General features: G+C 45.1%; 1 protein-coding gene across 7 annotated transcripts in view; it reads left to right on the top strand.

Annotated features, from left to right (window-relative positions):
* Positions 1 to 14,953, top strand: part of LOC135253985 (kinase D-interacting substrate of 220 kDa B-like) — a 58,090-nt gene that overhangs the window by 13,266 nt on the left and 29,871 nt on the right. For all 7 annotated transcript variants that reach the window (XM_064333921.1, XM_064333912.1, XM_064333894.1 and 4 more), the window contains exons 5-18: positions 3,064 to 3,162; positions 3,717 to 3,815; positions 3,975 to 4,073; positions 4,396 to 4,593; positions 6,506 to 6,604; positions 7,199 to 7,297; positions 7,827 to 7,925; positions 8,494 to 8,671; positions 9,446 to 9,610; positions 10,054 to 10,233; positions 10,856 to 11,021; positions 11,642 to 11,793; positions 12,065 to 12,351; positions 12,783 to 12,923. In XM_064333921.1, coding sequence (XP_064189991.1) covers positions 3,064 to 3,162; positions 3,717 to 3,815; positions 3,975 to 4,073; positions 4,396 to 4,593; positions 6,506 to 6,604; positions 7,199 to 7,297; positions 7,827 to 7,925; positions 8,494 to 8,671; positions 9,446 to 9,610; positions 10,054 to 10,233; positions 10,856 to 11,021; positions 11,642 to 11,793; positions 12,065 to 12,351; positions 12,783 to 12,923 — 2,061 coding nt within the window. The remainder of the gene's footprint in view (positions 1 to 3,063; positions 3,163 to 3,716; positions 3,816 to 3,974; positions 4,074 to 4,395; positions 4,594 to 6,505; positions 6,605 to 7,198; positions 7,298 to 7,826; positions 7,926 to 8,493; positions 8,672 to 9,445; positions 9,611 to 10,053; positions 10,234 to 10,855; positions 11,022 to 11,641; positions 11,794 to 12,064; positions 12,352 to 12,782; positions 12,924 to 14,953) is intronic.

The following is a 14,953-nucleotide window of genomic DNA, read 5'->3' as shown; positions in this document are numbered from 1 at the left end:
ATGTGGAGAGCCGGTTGTCATGGGAATTTGGCAAGGGTATATTTTAATGATCGCAGCGTGTTAGTGACCTCGGCTTAATGTGTCATCCAAGAGGTGGCACCTTCTACAGCAAAGTGCCCCGTCACGATTTTGGACATAAGATGTATTCAAACATTATCACTTGAGGGGAGTAGGCCGCACAATATTCAAACTAAATATTCAAACATACGTAAAAAAAAAACAAGGGGAAAATGCTAAATAACATGACATGGTCACAAGTTCCCTCATCATTATGGAAATTCTAACAGCTTTTACCTTTATATCTGAACATCGTACACAGTGAAAAGAATACTTATGCCACTGTTCTACTGGTTGTTGCCGACACATGGCTCCTACAATTGTTTTTTTCCTGGCAGCGTGTGGATTACGCGGTTTAATGTGCCCTGGCATGCAGGTCCGACTCTTTCTGAGCTCCTTATTAAACTCTCCTCTAGGTGAGTCAGTCCCTCGTAGTGGGACTCCAAGCAGTCTTGACGCGTTTAAGCTGCTGGGGTGCCAGCAAGTCTGCAGGGACGCGATAATAATAACACTAGCGCAAGGTTTGCTGGCCCTCAGCTGGCCCGTGAGTTTAAAAGAGTTTCATCTGACACGTGAAATGTGCATTAGTCACCGTTGGCGGCCTGAAGTCAGTTCCTAAAAATGGCAGCGTTGCCCACACACAGACGCTCTGTCAACTCGAGAGCAGAAATGGCCGCGCTGTCAGTTGCATTTTCAGATTAGCTTGAAAAATGTTCGTATGACTGTTTGAAATGTGATTATCCCTTGTTTAATCCCATTATGGCCTGGACTCCTGCTAAGACCTCTGTTTCAGAAGAAAGAAAGGCATTACTTAGGGGAACCTTTTCTCACCGATAATTGTGCTTAGCTTGTGGGCACCTGGAATGTTGTTGGGAGAAGTTACAGCAATGAAGTGGTAACTAGCTTGTTCTGAAAGTTTTGTTTAGCAGAAATAATTGCTGTGCTTTTAAATATGTGATAAAAAAGGAGTTGTCTACAGTAGTTGCTGTGCACTGGGCCAATTTTTCACGTGTAAAAGAATAAAAAACTTTATTTACACATTTATTTGCATATCATACAAAAATTCAAAGCTCTTTCCTGATGATGCAAAATTACTGCTGACAATAAAAACTACGAACAGAAAAGTAAGCACTGGAAATAACATGAAATAAACAGGTCATGCAATAAAAATATTAGGAATAAAACAAACCTACAGCACCTTGAATATATTCACCCCCTTGAACTTTTTACGTTTTGTCCTGTTACACCTTCAAATTTTAATGCATTATTTTTTATATCCCTTTCACAAACACAGTAAATTCAACACATGATGCTATTTTTCAATTTAACAACACTTTTCTAAAAAAAAATAGAAAGGCCTTCCGTTTCTAATTCCAAAAGTATTTGCCCCTCGGAGTCAGTATTTTGTAGTTAGGGCTTCGGTAGTAATTACAGCGTCAAACCCTCTTGGGTATGTCTGCACATTTACATTTTGAATTCTTTCTCATTCCTCTGGCAGGTTAAACAGAGATTGTCAGCGGTCAGAAATTTTCAGGCCATACCACAGATTTTCAGTGGGATTTAAATCGAAGTCTCAAGGCTTTGGCTGGGATTCTTGTTTTTAAGCCATTCCTTTTGTAGTTTCTTCCATGCACCTTTGGTAATTGTCCTGTTGGGACATGAATATTTGCCCTAAATGTCTGAAACAGGTTCTCCTCAAGGATTTACCTGTATTTGGCTCCATCCATTTTGTTTTTGATTCAGGCAAGCTTCACAGTCCCTTGAAAAGTAACTTGATAACATGATGCAGCCACCACCATGCTTGATAGGAGGGATGATGTTTAGCTTGCACCAAAGAGCTCAACTTCAATCTCATCAGCCCACTAAATCTTAAATAAAGCCTCAAGGTCTGTCACATGGCTTCTAGCAAGTTCCCAGCATGACTTGTTGGACTTTCTTGGAGGTGGCTGCCAATTAGCCACTCTCACAAAGAGGTCAAATTTTTTGAAACGCTGAAGCAATTGTTTATCTCTGGACAGTTTCTCCCATTTCAACCAATAAACATTTAAACTATCTGAAACTGTCATTTTGTAGCTGGCCTCTTCGTCATTTGTCTAAGAAGTGCCTTTCTAGCGCTGTTTCTCTGTTTGATAGGACAGTCTGATCTTGATAGTGTCAGATTTTTCCTTTTTTTGTACAATGGCAAGGGGCCATTGGAAGATTCAAACTTTCTCCAATATTTTTAAAATTGCCTTTCTTGGTTTTTTTCTACCTACAACTTTATCTGGAAGTTTTACCTAGTTCCTTGGTCTTAATCTAAATCTAAATATGTTTGACATTATAGAAAGTCATACATGTATGAGTTGAAGAAAGCCAATAAAATATGTTTTAACTTCGCAGCACAGTAACATTAGAAATAATGAATGGGGGTGAAAACTTTCTTAAGGCACTGTGATTGCAAAGAATGAAAAAGCAAGTTTTATCCTCTTATTCATAGAAGATAAAGAAGCTCTCACATATCTCATTTGACGTGGGATTCATAATACAATCCATCATATTGATCAGGAGATATTACTATTTTTAAACCTAAACGAGCAGATACATTTGTCTCTTGCATTTTTAACTCCTTTATTTTATTTGAACATAAATTACCTCCATAAGAAATATGTGTTTGAATTGGCTGAAAGGCTTTACTTGGGTATTGTAATATCAGTCAATTGCCAATAGGAAATGCACTGTGGGTGCTACTTTATTTTTTAACATTTATTTAACCTTAATTTTACCAGGCAAACAGTGTTGCCATGAGAATGATTTAGATGTCTATTTATTATTATTTTTTACCTCCAAACGTGCCCAGTTTAAAGTGTGTTTTATGATGATAGTTTATGGGGCTAATTGTGTGTTTGTGCATGCGTGGGTGGCTGCGTGCGTGTGTGTGTGTGTGTGTGTGTGTGTGTGTGTGTGTGTGTGTGTGCGTGTGTTTGTGTGTGTGTTTGTGTGTGTGTGTTGCTCACACGTCTGCTGCAGGGGGGTTGGAGCGCCCTCATGTGGGCGGCCTACAAGGGACGTACTGAAGTGGCCAGACTTCTGTTGGAAAAGGGAGCTAATCCCAACATCACTGGGCAGGTAAGTTCCAGAACTCTCTATATTTAGCATGAAGTGCTGCCTTCTCAAACGCATGGTCCCTGCCTGCATCCTGGGCTCACAAGATGAAGAGAGAGTGCGTCTTGATTAGATGGGTTGATAAGTCATTCTGTCATATATTATATTTGTCATATTAAATATATTTCACAAATGAATTTTGGGCTGCTATTTCCCTCTGTATCCTTCAATAAAACACACATTAATGTTGTTAGGGAATCTCATTAGGCCAGTTTTTTTTTTACCTTATTCTCTGAATGTGCCCATGTGCTAAACTAGATTCACATGCATGAAATACAGGTACTTGGATGATGGTTTGTATAATGGCTGTACAGGTTGGTGTAAACTGGCTCAGTCGCTAGCTCACTCAGTCAGTTGGTCAGCGAGTCGGTTGCTCTGTGCGGTGCTCTACCGTCTAAATCAGGTTCACTCACTGACCTTTGGACCCGTAAAGTCTGAGAGGTCACTCTGCGTTCGACGCGCGGGAAATTGACTCACCGGACAATGCGTATAATTTTGTTCCTGTCTGCCGGGAGCAGTACAGCGTCTACCCCATTATTTGGGCGGCCGGACGAGGTCACGCGGAGATCGTCCGCCTCCTGCTCCAGTACGGAGGCAAAGTCAACTGTTCCGACAAGGTACGCGTCCAGTTTATTTTTTTTGGGGTAGGAAATTCGATCACTTCCGAAAATAGCTTTTAGCAGACAGGAGTTGTCCCGCTGTGATTTGGAATGTTCATGTGAGTATTGGTATTGGATTGACGGGCAACTTTCCTCCCTCCCTCCCCCGTCTCTCAGTATGGCACCACACCCCTGATCTGGGCATCCAGGAAGGGCCACTATGACTGCGTGATGCACCTGCTGGACAACGGGGCCGATGTGGACCAGGAGGGTGCGGTGCGTATGGCACTTCGGCCAGGCCTCTGATGATTTTCTATGAAACAAAACAAATGAACACCCTCACCGACAACTCCGTGTCTGTCCGCATCTGCAACTGCTGTGTCATGCTGCTTATGCAGAAACTGTCCAGCGGAGAGGCTGTTGTCATAGAAGGGGCAGTTGGCACATTGTAATTTGATATCTTCTTTTGGTAGGCTGTCTTTGAGCTGTTACAAACCTTCCAGGTTGTTTACGTTGCGGTGTCATAGAAAATGCGGTCGGTGCGGTGTCATTATGATGTCATTTGATGGCCCCTCCCCCCTCCCTCTTGCTGGTGCAGAACTCCATGACGGCTCTGATCGTGGCCGTGAGGGGTGGATACGCTGAGGTGGTCAGAGAGCTCCTGCAGAGGAACCCCAACGTCAACATGACGGACAAGGACGGCAACACGGCCCTGATGTTCGCCGCCAAAGAGGGCCACACCGAGATCGTCCAGGACCTGCTGGATGCCGGAACCTACGTCAACATTCCTGACAGGGTAGGTGCTCCACCCGGTCAAGCAGCTGGGTTCTTAGAGACCTGGAGCAAAGTGGTTATCGATCCAAACAACAAGGAAACATGCACCTGCATCCAATGCTAGATGTTTGGTTGAAGGTGACACATCAACAAGTGAAAAATATGCACACCTGGCTGAAGTTTACACTAAAAAACTATATGTATATACAGTGAGCTCCATAATATTTTGGACACAGACATATATTTACATATTTTCTTGATTTTGCTATGTACTTTGCAATTTTAGGTTTTGCAACCAAACCATTCACAAAAGATTACATTACATTACATTTATTTGGCAGACACTTTTATCCAAAGCGACGTACAAAAAGTGCATTTCATGGTCATAGACAACTGCTGAACACAGGTTCAGTAAGGTACAATACTTATTTTGTACAGCTATTTCTAGCCAAGACAGTTTAGTTCACACAGTGAACACTATTCAGACCTAACCTCTGCAAAGCCAACTAGGCAGAAGAATAAGCTACAGTATTAGGACAAATACAAATTACCAAAAAGTGCTGGGATGGGGCAACATGTAACAAGAGTTATGAAAAGATTTGATCAGTGTAACATGGTAGGACACATATGAATATACTGAGATATCCTATCTGCTCAAGTTCAACCAAATTCCTCCAAACACAATGGACGGCGATTCATCTTACAGCAAGACAGCGATCCCAAAAATACATTTTCTAGAGAATCTGCATTTTTACAACATGTGAATTGTTTGATTACAAATCAGCGAAGTACAGAGCTGAATCGAGAAAAAGAAAAGTTTTTGTCCCAAACAATGTGGAGCTCACTGTATATCCAAACAACACATCAATATGACCTTGCCTTGTGTATTTTCATAGCTGTGACCCTTACTTTAGTTATGCCAATTTCAATAGTTGTTATTTTTGCACATTCTCCATTTGTGCAGCTTTGTGAGGAATAGGCTGATTGGGGACCCAGAGCTAGCTGAGTGGCATTTCTTCTGAAAAGAGAAGGCTGCTATACTGTGAAGGAAACTTAGCTCAAACATCAAAGAATTTTGCAGCTCTCAGTGAGCTCCAGCTCTGTGTGACTGAAATACCAACAGCTCCTTCAGCAGAACTCCCAGCCCTCTCTGTTCAAACATACAGTAGTCTTCAGCATGCTTCAGCAAAACCATTACAAGCGTCTGTGCAGTACAATACACAAAGGCTGCCAGCACTACTTAGCAAATGCATTTGTTTGTTTGTGTCTGTGTCTGTGCGTGTATGTGTGTGTGCGTGTGTGTGTGCTTGCGGTTGTGTCTGTGTCTGTACACGTGTGTGTGGGTGTGTGTTTGTGTCTGTGTTTGTGCACATGTGTGTGTGTATCTGTGTGTTTGTATCTGTGCGCATGGGTGTGTGTCTTTGCGTGTGTGTGTGTGTGTGTGTGTATCTGTGTGTCTGTACTCGGCTGTGTTTGTCTGTGCACATGGGCGTGTATGTCTTTGCGTGTGCTTGTGTGTGTGTGTGTGTGTGCACATGGCTGTGTGTGTGGGTGCTTGTGTGTGTGTGTGTGTGTGTATGCGCACATTGCTGTGTGTGTGGGTGCTTGTGTGTGTGTGTATCTGTGCACATGGCTGTGTATGTCTTTGCATGTGGTTGTGTGTGTGTGTGGGTGTGTGTGTGCACATGGCTGTGTGTGTGGGTGCTTGTGTGTGTGTGTGCGCACATGGCTGTGTGTGTGTGTGTATCTGTGCACATGGCTGTGTATGTCTTTGCATGTGGTTGTGTGTGTGTGTATCTGTGCACATGGCTGTGTATGTCTTTGCATGTGGTTGTGTGTGTGTGTGTGTGTGTGTGTGTGTATGTATCTGTGTGTATCTGTGCACATGGCTGTGTATGTCTTTGCATGTGGTTGTGTGTGTGTGTATCCTGCAGAGCGGGGACACGGTGCTGATCGGAGCCGTGAGGGGAGGCCACGTGGAGATCGTCAGAGCCCTGCTGAACAAATACGCAGACATTGACATCAGAGGTCAGGTACGGGCCTCCAGCCCCGCGCACACAGCTCAGAGCAGCTGCGCGGTGGGGCTCAGACAGGTCACACGCGCAGAGGTAGCCCTGGTGCAAGTCAGAGCGTGGACTCCCGCCCGCGTCCTCTGACCACGCCCACCGCCAGCTGCTGCTGCTTTTCATTCCGCTGTTCAGAGGCTGCAGGACTGCAGGTCGATTTATCGATTAACACGCGATAAAGAAAGCAGGTGAAACGGAATTGGTTTAGTTCCACCATTACGTACAACTGAAACAAATGTAGAGATTTATAAGTATAGATCATCTAATTGTTGTTAAATTGTTACATTTTTTAACTTCCAGATTAAGACAAGAAATTAGCCAAGATGGGCTGAACGGCCTACTTCACATCTGTAGGTTATCTGATGTTGACGTTATGATGTTATTAAATATCGAAGTAATTAATTTCATATCCTCAGTGCACTTTTGCAGCAGCTTTTAAAGTCTGTAGTGCTACTGCTACAGCTCATATTTAACTGATGGCACAGACTGTAGTTTCCCTGATAGAGCTGGAGTTAGCCTGGACTGCTGCAGTTTGCCTCACTCTTTGACCTCCTGCTGTAGGACAGTAAGACTGCTCTCTACTGGGCAGTGGAGAAAGTGAATGCCACCATGGTGAGAGATATACTGCAGTGTAACCCTGACACTGAGACCTGCACCAAGGTGAGACTCGCTTCGTACTATACCAAGCTCCTGCTAATGTGCCATACACACACCCTGTTAATGAATCTCACACACCTGTTAATGTATAGTACAACACAAACCGTTAACAAATCTCACACAGCTGTGATTGTACAACAGACCCTGTCAATATACCACACGCACACCTGTTAATGTATTGTACAACACACACCCTGTTAATGAATATCACACGCCTGTTAATGTATAGTACAACACACACCGTTAACAAATCTCACACAACTGTGATTGTGCAACACACCCTGTCAATGTACAGCACACACACCTGTTAATGTACCACTCACACCGTTAACCCACCACACACCTGTTAATGTTCCATACGTACCCTGATAATGAACCTCACACACCTGTTCATGTATCTCACATACTTTGTAATGTAACACACCTGTTGACACTCCTAACAGCTCTATTAATATAGCTCACACAACCTCTTTTAACATGTTTGTCCGCGCGCTTGTCTGCACGCACGTGCACGTGCGTGTGTTGGTTTCAGGATGAAGAGACCCCTCTGATCAAAGCCACAAAGATGAGGAACATCGAGATTGTGGAGCTCCTGCTGGACAAAGCGGCCAAGGTGTCCGCCGTGGACAAGGTACGGTTTATAAGAGGACAGAAGCCTCTTTGTATGACCGTGTCGCTGGGTCAGCCTCCTAGGAGACACGGTAGAAGAAAAACGAAATGCACGCACATTAATACAAGTAACGCAGGTGTAAGATCTAGGTTACACGTGAAAAATGGGAATAAAGTCCGCACCCAGCGATTACTGTGACCAATAAACTTTGACCCATTTTTCAGTGAGGTCTCCAAACCTTTAATGTGATCCCTGGAAATACAGAACATGAACGGGAACATTCTGGTGTTGACCGAAGAGCTCCGTACGTGTCATAGAACAGTCAGTTCGGAGAACCGAGCGGTATTATATTTAAGTACGCTCTCTGGACAGTGCTGCAGAATATCACATGGCCGTTACCCACAATCCATCTCTTTTATCCCCGCTGAGTGCCCAGCGTGGGGGGGTAGGCGGAGCGGGGTCAGGGCGGTCGGTCACCGGCGCCGTGCGGCTGCTGACCCGGTTGCGAGTGAACACGATCGCGTCTCTCTCTCTCTCTCTCTCTCTCTCTCTCTCTCTCTCTCTCTCTCTGCTTTTCCCGCCCGGGCAGAAAGGAGACACCGCGCTCCACATCGCCATCCGGGGCCGGAGCCGCAGGCTGGCCGAGCTCCTGCTGAGGAACCCCAAAGACGGCCGCCTGCTCTACCGCCCCAACAAGGCCGGGGAGACGCCCTACAACATCGACTGCACCCACCAGAAGAGCATCCTCACCCAGATCTTCGGAGCCAGTCAGTGTCTCCTCGCCTTGCTGTTATCGTAGTATGACCGCAGAGCCCCAACCGTTCGCCTTAGTGCCCTGTTAAATGATAACTCTGCTGCTCATGACCTCCACTTGAAAAATGGTTCACGTTGTGTACTGCTTGGAAGCATCTGTCAATTGTGATGATTAATAATTTGGAAACTGTAGCTGTTTGGCACAATGCAGAAATATTTAGTAATTACAGTGATGACGGTGCTACCTGGTACAGTATGTAACCCAGGCAATGCTGCCAGGCTTTGGTTGGGAATGCTGCCACGGTTGTAAAATAATAAAACAAACTACAGGTGCAATTAAATGCGGAAACTGTAAGAAGTACTGTCTATTTAAAGATAACTCCATATAGGCCAATCAATAATGAGGCATTGACTTTTGTTGGGAACCTTAGCTTCTCTCCCTGGAGGAAAGGTTGAGGACAGTGCAGGAATTCACTACACAAAAAACACTGTGCAGTAAGCTTTTATTTTCTTTGGTAATTACACTGGACCAACAGGAAGGCTAGTAAAAGTTTCTGCCACAGCAACCGTCCTCGAGCTGATGTTCTGTCCTGGGTTAAATAATATTAAATAAATGTTAAATGTATATAAAGGAGCCTGACATGACTTACATGTCCCACCTTATCTGGGCTGAGATGTGAGTGCCCTAACGTTTAGGAACCAGGTATGCTTTGTTTACAAGCAACACGTGCTGAGGACACTAAAACTTCAAACCCAACATTGTGTCCCGGTCTCCCCCCCCACCCCAGAGCACCTGTCGCCCACGGAGTCGGACGGGGACATGCTGGGGTACGACCTGTACAGCAGCGCGCTGGCGGACATCCTGAGCGAGCCCACCATGCAGCCGCCCATCTGCGTGGGCCTGTACGCCCAGTGGGGCAGCGGCAAGTCCTTCCTGCTCAAGAAGCTGGAGGGTAAGGGGGAGCCTTGACCTCACGCACGCCACCCCACCTCACGCACTCACCCCCACCTCACGCACACGTGCCCCTACCTCAAGCACACCCCCACCTCACACACGTGCCCCCACCTCAATCAAGCGCACCCCCACCTCACGCACGCCATACCCGTGATATGCTGTGTGTGGTCCAAACACACCCACCGAAGCTAGGCTCAAACAGCAGCTGACGACCAGGGCGTGGTTTATGCGAGTAACTAATCCCTATAAACATGAAGAGGCACCTAATCTTGAAATAATGAAAAGCTTATTGAAATTCTGGCATTGCAACTGCGGTTGGGAGGGAAACCAGTGTACACGGGGGTCCCGCAGGGCCGAGGTTGGGAACCGCTGCCTTAGACAATAAAAAAGATCACCGTGTGGTAATATTAGCTGCTGTCTCTCCCCTCCCCCCCCCTCCAGATGAGATGAAGACGTTCGCGGGGCAGCAGGTGAAACCGCTGTTCCAGTTCTCCTGGCTGGTGGTGGTCCTCACGCTGCTGCTCTGCGGCTCGGTGGCGCTCATCCTGGGGTTCACCATCGACCCCCGCTTGGCCATCGCCGTGTCCCTCAGCCTCCTCGCCCTGCTCTACATCTTCTTCGGTAAAGAGCCAGTGCCGTCCATACCGTGCAAAAGGCATTAAAAATGTACACTTCAGTGCAGATCCTATCAGTCATTTTATTCATGTGGAGTAGAACACCTGAGAACTGCTGAAATGTTTGCAACTTCATGAGCGTTGTTTGTGAATATTTGGATATTAAATCGATTTTAAGTTATTTGGAATAAATAATTATATTTTAAAAGCTGACACTGACCAAAAGGTCTGTTTTACTCCACAAGGGGGCAGTGTTGTATTAGCAAATCAGTAGGAATGTTTCATTTATCCAACATTAAGCACTTATGTTGTGATGTCATAGTTATTACAGTTACATATACATTATATACACATATTTTCATTATTTATTCATGTAATAATAAATCTATTCATAAATAAAAAACAGAATTTTAAAAATCCAACATTAAACAATTATTTATTATGTTTGATTTGATTAGCTTTAATTATGTTTACATATAAATGATGTTTTTCAAATAATCTTACTGTTTTGAAATAGATTATTTTTGCTATTGCTTTATCACTGACTAATACTTTCAGTGATAAAGTACTAGTTTCTTCTGTTGAACTGCCTCTTGTTATGAACATTGTCTGACTTTGTCTCCCCCTAGTGGTGGTGTACTTTGGTGGGCGGCGGGAGGGGGAGAGTTGGAATTGGGTGTGGGTTCTCAGCACCCATGTGGCACGGCACATTGGTTACCTGGAGCTGCTGCTCAAACTGATGTTCGTCAACCCCCCAGAACTCCCCGAGCAGACCACCCGCGCGCTACCAGTCAGGTACAGCTGCACACGCACACACACACACACACACGCATACACACACACACACACACACGCACTCACACTCACACACACACACACTCATACACACACACATACACACACATGCATGCATGCACGTGCTCACACTCGCTCACACAGGGGCGCATGCACACATACATACACACACATTCGCTCATACACACACACACATGCATGCACGCACTCACACTCACACACACGCGCATGCACACACGCAACACACGCGCACACAGATACACACAAGTGGTATACCTCCAGTAATAGTAGTTGCAGCAGTAAAACAGTGTTTTAGTAGTTGTAGTAGCAATAGTTATTGTAGTAGGAGCAGTAGGTGTACTTGAGGTATTAAAAAATTATTGCAGTAGAAAAAATTGTAGGTGTAGTCGTAGCAGTGTTAGCTGTAGTGGTAGAGGTAGTAGTACTAGTAGTATAAGTAGTAGTGATAGTAGTAGCAGCAGTGGCAGTATTCGTAGAAGTAGTAATAGTGTCAGAAGTAATAATAAGAGCGGTAGTAGTAGCAGTTGTAGCGATAATTAGTGCAGAAACTCCTTCCTTTACCTTAACCCCTGTGTACGTATCTGCCTCATAACCTGCAGGTTCCTCTTCACTGATTATAACCGGCTCTCCAGCGTGGGCGGGGAGACCTCCATGGCGGAGATGATCGCCACGCTCTCGGACGCCTGCGAGAGGGAGTTTGGCTTCCTGGCCACCAGGCTGTTCAGGGTCTTCAAGACGGACGAGACACAAGGTACGCCTGGACCGGCGTGGTTTGGAACGCTTGAGGTTTGGGGTGAAGCGCTTTGACCTTCACCATACAGCTGACCCAATTTCATAATCCCGGGTGCAGGTTTTCACTGGTTTCCCCATGCTGATTGTCATGGACTGAGATAGTTGAATGGCTACACGTCTGTCCATACTATGTTGTCCGTGCCCTGATAGTTTGATTTGTGTGTAGTTATCTTGGTGAAATCGGAAACATCTTTCTTTTCTTATGCTGTTTCAAAAATCTGCATCCGCAGGGAAGAAGTGGAAGAAGACGTGCTGTGTCCCGTCCTTCGTCATCTTCGTCTTTATCCTGGGGTGCTTGATCACGGGGTTAGCCCTGTTGGCGGTCTTCAAGGTGGACCGCGAGAACCTGACCGTGAACGCGGTCCTCATCAGCGTGGCGAGCGCGGTTGGCTTGGCGCTGGTGCTGAACTTCCGCACGTGGTGGCAGGTGCTGGACTCGGTGCTCAACTCGCAGAGGAAGCGTCTCCACGGCGCCGCAAACCGGATGCACAAGCTGAAGAGCGAGGGGTTCATGAAGGTCAGTGGCCCAGTCTCAGGGCCTGATTTGCTAAGACCTGTAGCATGTGCAGAACCTTTTAGCACACGCAAAACCAATAACACGACCAGTGATTGGTCATAGTATTTGTTTTGAGCCAATCATTGGTCGTGTTACTAGTTTTGCGTGTGGTAAACGGGAAGGCCTTCAGTCCCTCAGTCACCTGTGTGCCAACAGTCTGACGTTGTGGTATTTTAATGCTGTTTTTGGGGTTATCATTTTCATACTGACCACAAATGTTAGCCTGTGAGCGCCTGGCATGCTGTTTGAAGGAAATAAACCCTATTTGTTGTGAGGCTTTATGAATATGGAACTGTGTTATTTGTGTTTGTGCCATTGAGTGGTGGGAAGGATTCGGAATCTCCATAGTGACCGGCTGCATGAATTTTTGCGCCCCCTTGTGGCCATGACAGGTGCTGAAGTGTGAGGTGGAGCTGATGGCCAAGATGGCGAAGACCATCGATTGCTTTACCCAGAACCAGACTCGCCTGGTGGTCATCATCGATGGGCTAGACTCCTGCGAGCAAGACAAAGTGCTGCAGATGCTGGACACGGTGTGGAGCTGTAACACGCTGCAGACAAGTAGCATGAACACGCATACAGCTAACAAACACGCACGTGCATACATACACACACAAACACAAACACACAGTAACTGAATGTAACACACTCACAAAATGTAAATGCAAATGCAACTCAGAAAATATGCAAAAACCCTGTATGCATACAGAAAACAATAACACACAACACGCACGTGCAGCAAACACACATTACACACACATCTATAACATGGACAACATGCTTACATGTGTAGACCTACAGTGCATAGCAGACACACTGGCACAGCACATAGGGATATATACATATATATATATATATATATATGTAGCAAATGTATACAATCTACACCAAATATGTTCACCTTAAAATAAGGGAATAATGATTAAACATACAATAAAAAACGTACCAAGCACGTGACAAAAAAACAACACACTGCTAGGGTATTGGCATAACTGTGTCATCACAACATACCTATGAACATAATAAAGCATAATACATTGATAAACCATAAATCAGTCACAAAATACACATATCACACACCGTACAAACAAGCCTCACAGCAAACACATATGACGTACATATTGCAAGCACAACAAACAAACACACATACAACACTATAAATATGAAATACAACTCACACGGTGCTCAAAGCACAGGCACAAACTGTTTTGGAGCGGTCTCAACAAGGAATAACCTCAAGGAACGTGGTTATGACTGGCTAAGTCTAAATCTAGCTGAAATTGACCTACCTGCTATTGCATAATAGTCCTCATACATTTATAAGAGGTCTTGCTGCATAGTCTGAGAGGGAAAAGCTCAATTTTTTGTATTTTGCAAATGGCAGATAATTGGATTTGATGCTTCAGCTGGAGTGCACCTAAAGTCATACAGAACGTTCAGTGTCATTCACAGTATCTTTTGGGGAGTTCCATCGTTGGCAGTAACAGTTGAGACTTGTTTGGTTGCAGAAATGAGCAGCACTTGGCCGTGTTGCTATGATTTACCTTTGAAAAGACCTTTCTCCAAGGCAACAAAGGACGCACAGTAGCCGGGGTAGGTCAGAACCGTATATCCCCAGGGTTCAAATTCTTTTTCCAGTGGGAGTAATAGAATTTCCTCCGGCTAAATGCTATTATTGCAGAAAATAATCCCCTGGAATTGGCAAGCTTCCTCGCCTTAATGAAATCTTATGAGGCTGTACATGGGAGGCCGTGAAAGGCGCCCTTTGTGGAGCAATTAACCAAACCTCTCCTAAATTTTGAGCCCTTTGTCCCCCGATTTTAATAAGCATTATGAAATTTAATTCCTCCATTCCTAAATGTTTTGCCGTTCGCTAATGCCGAAGTTTTGATAAGGGAATGACATTCATGCGACAGCAATTTGGCGGGCTAAAATAAGGAGGAAGGTCGCCGACGGAGGCTGGGCGAATCGCACGGAGGGAAGTGGCGGTGTCGGAGGCCCGCGGCAGTGCGGTGCTGCAGACTGCCGCCGCAGTGAAATCGTAATCATGTGACTGTCAGGCGAAAGGGTTTCGGGAACCCCCGTCGTTCAGAAGGAACAATAAAGCATTGTCTCTCCCGTTCGTAGACGACAGCATGCAGTCCCGTCCATTTACCAGAATTTTCATGGTAACGTTTGCGAGGGAAAAACTTAAAAGGAAAGAAGGGTCGCACACTCTGTTTTCTCCAACGTTTGTGAGGGGAAATAAACATTACAAATTGACAGCCGCTCTGGTCACAAGCCAAACCTAACGAGACAAAAGCAGGACCTGGAACTGCCACCTAAACTCATTTGAATTACATTTTGAGTACATCAAGAATTTTCTGTAAATCAGGGTGAACGTCATACAGTAGCGTTTTATCTTATTGCCTCGTTCAGTCAGCTTCGTGCATGTCTGGTGACACTTGTGAACTTAATTAAAGTATGTGCAACCAGTATGTACGTACAGGGAGTGTATCCCCCCTGGTTTCAGAGAAGCATCCTTTGTGCACCAATTGATACCAGACATATTGTTGGGCTTAGA

Source organism: Anguilla rostrata, chromosome 1 (assembly GCF_018555375.3).
Source record: "Anguilla rostrata isolate EN2019 chromosome 1, ASM1855537v3, whole genome shotgun sequence".
Lineage (NCBI taxonomy): Eukaryota > Metazoa > Chordata > Actinopteri > Anguilliformes > Anguillidae > Anguilla > Anguilla rostrata.
Note: the sequence above shows the minus strand (reverse complement) of the source record. Positions and strands in the feature narration are given on the sequence as shown.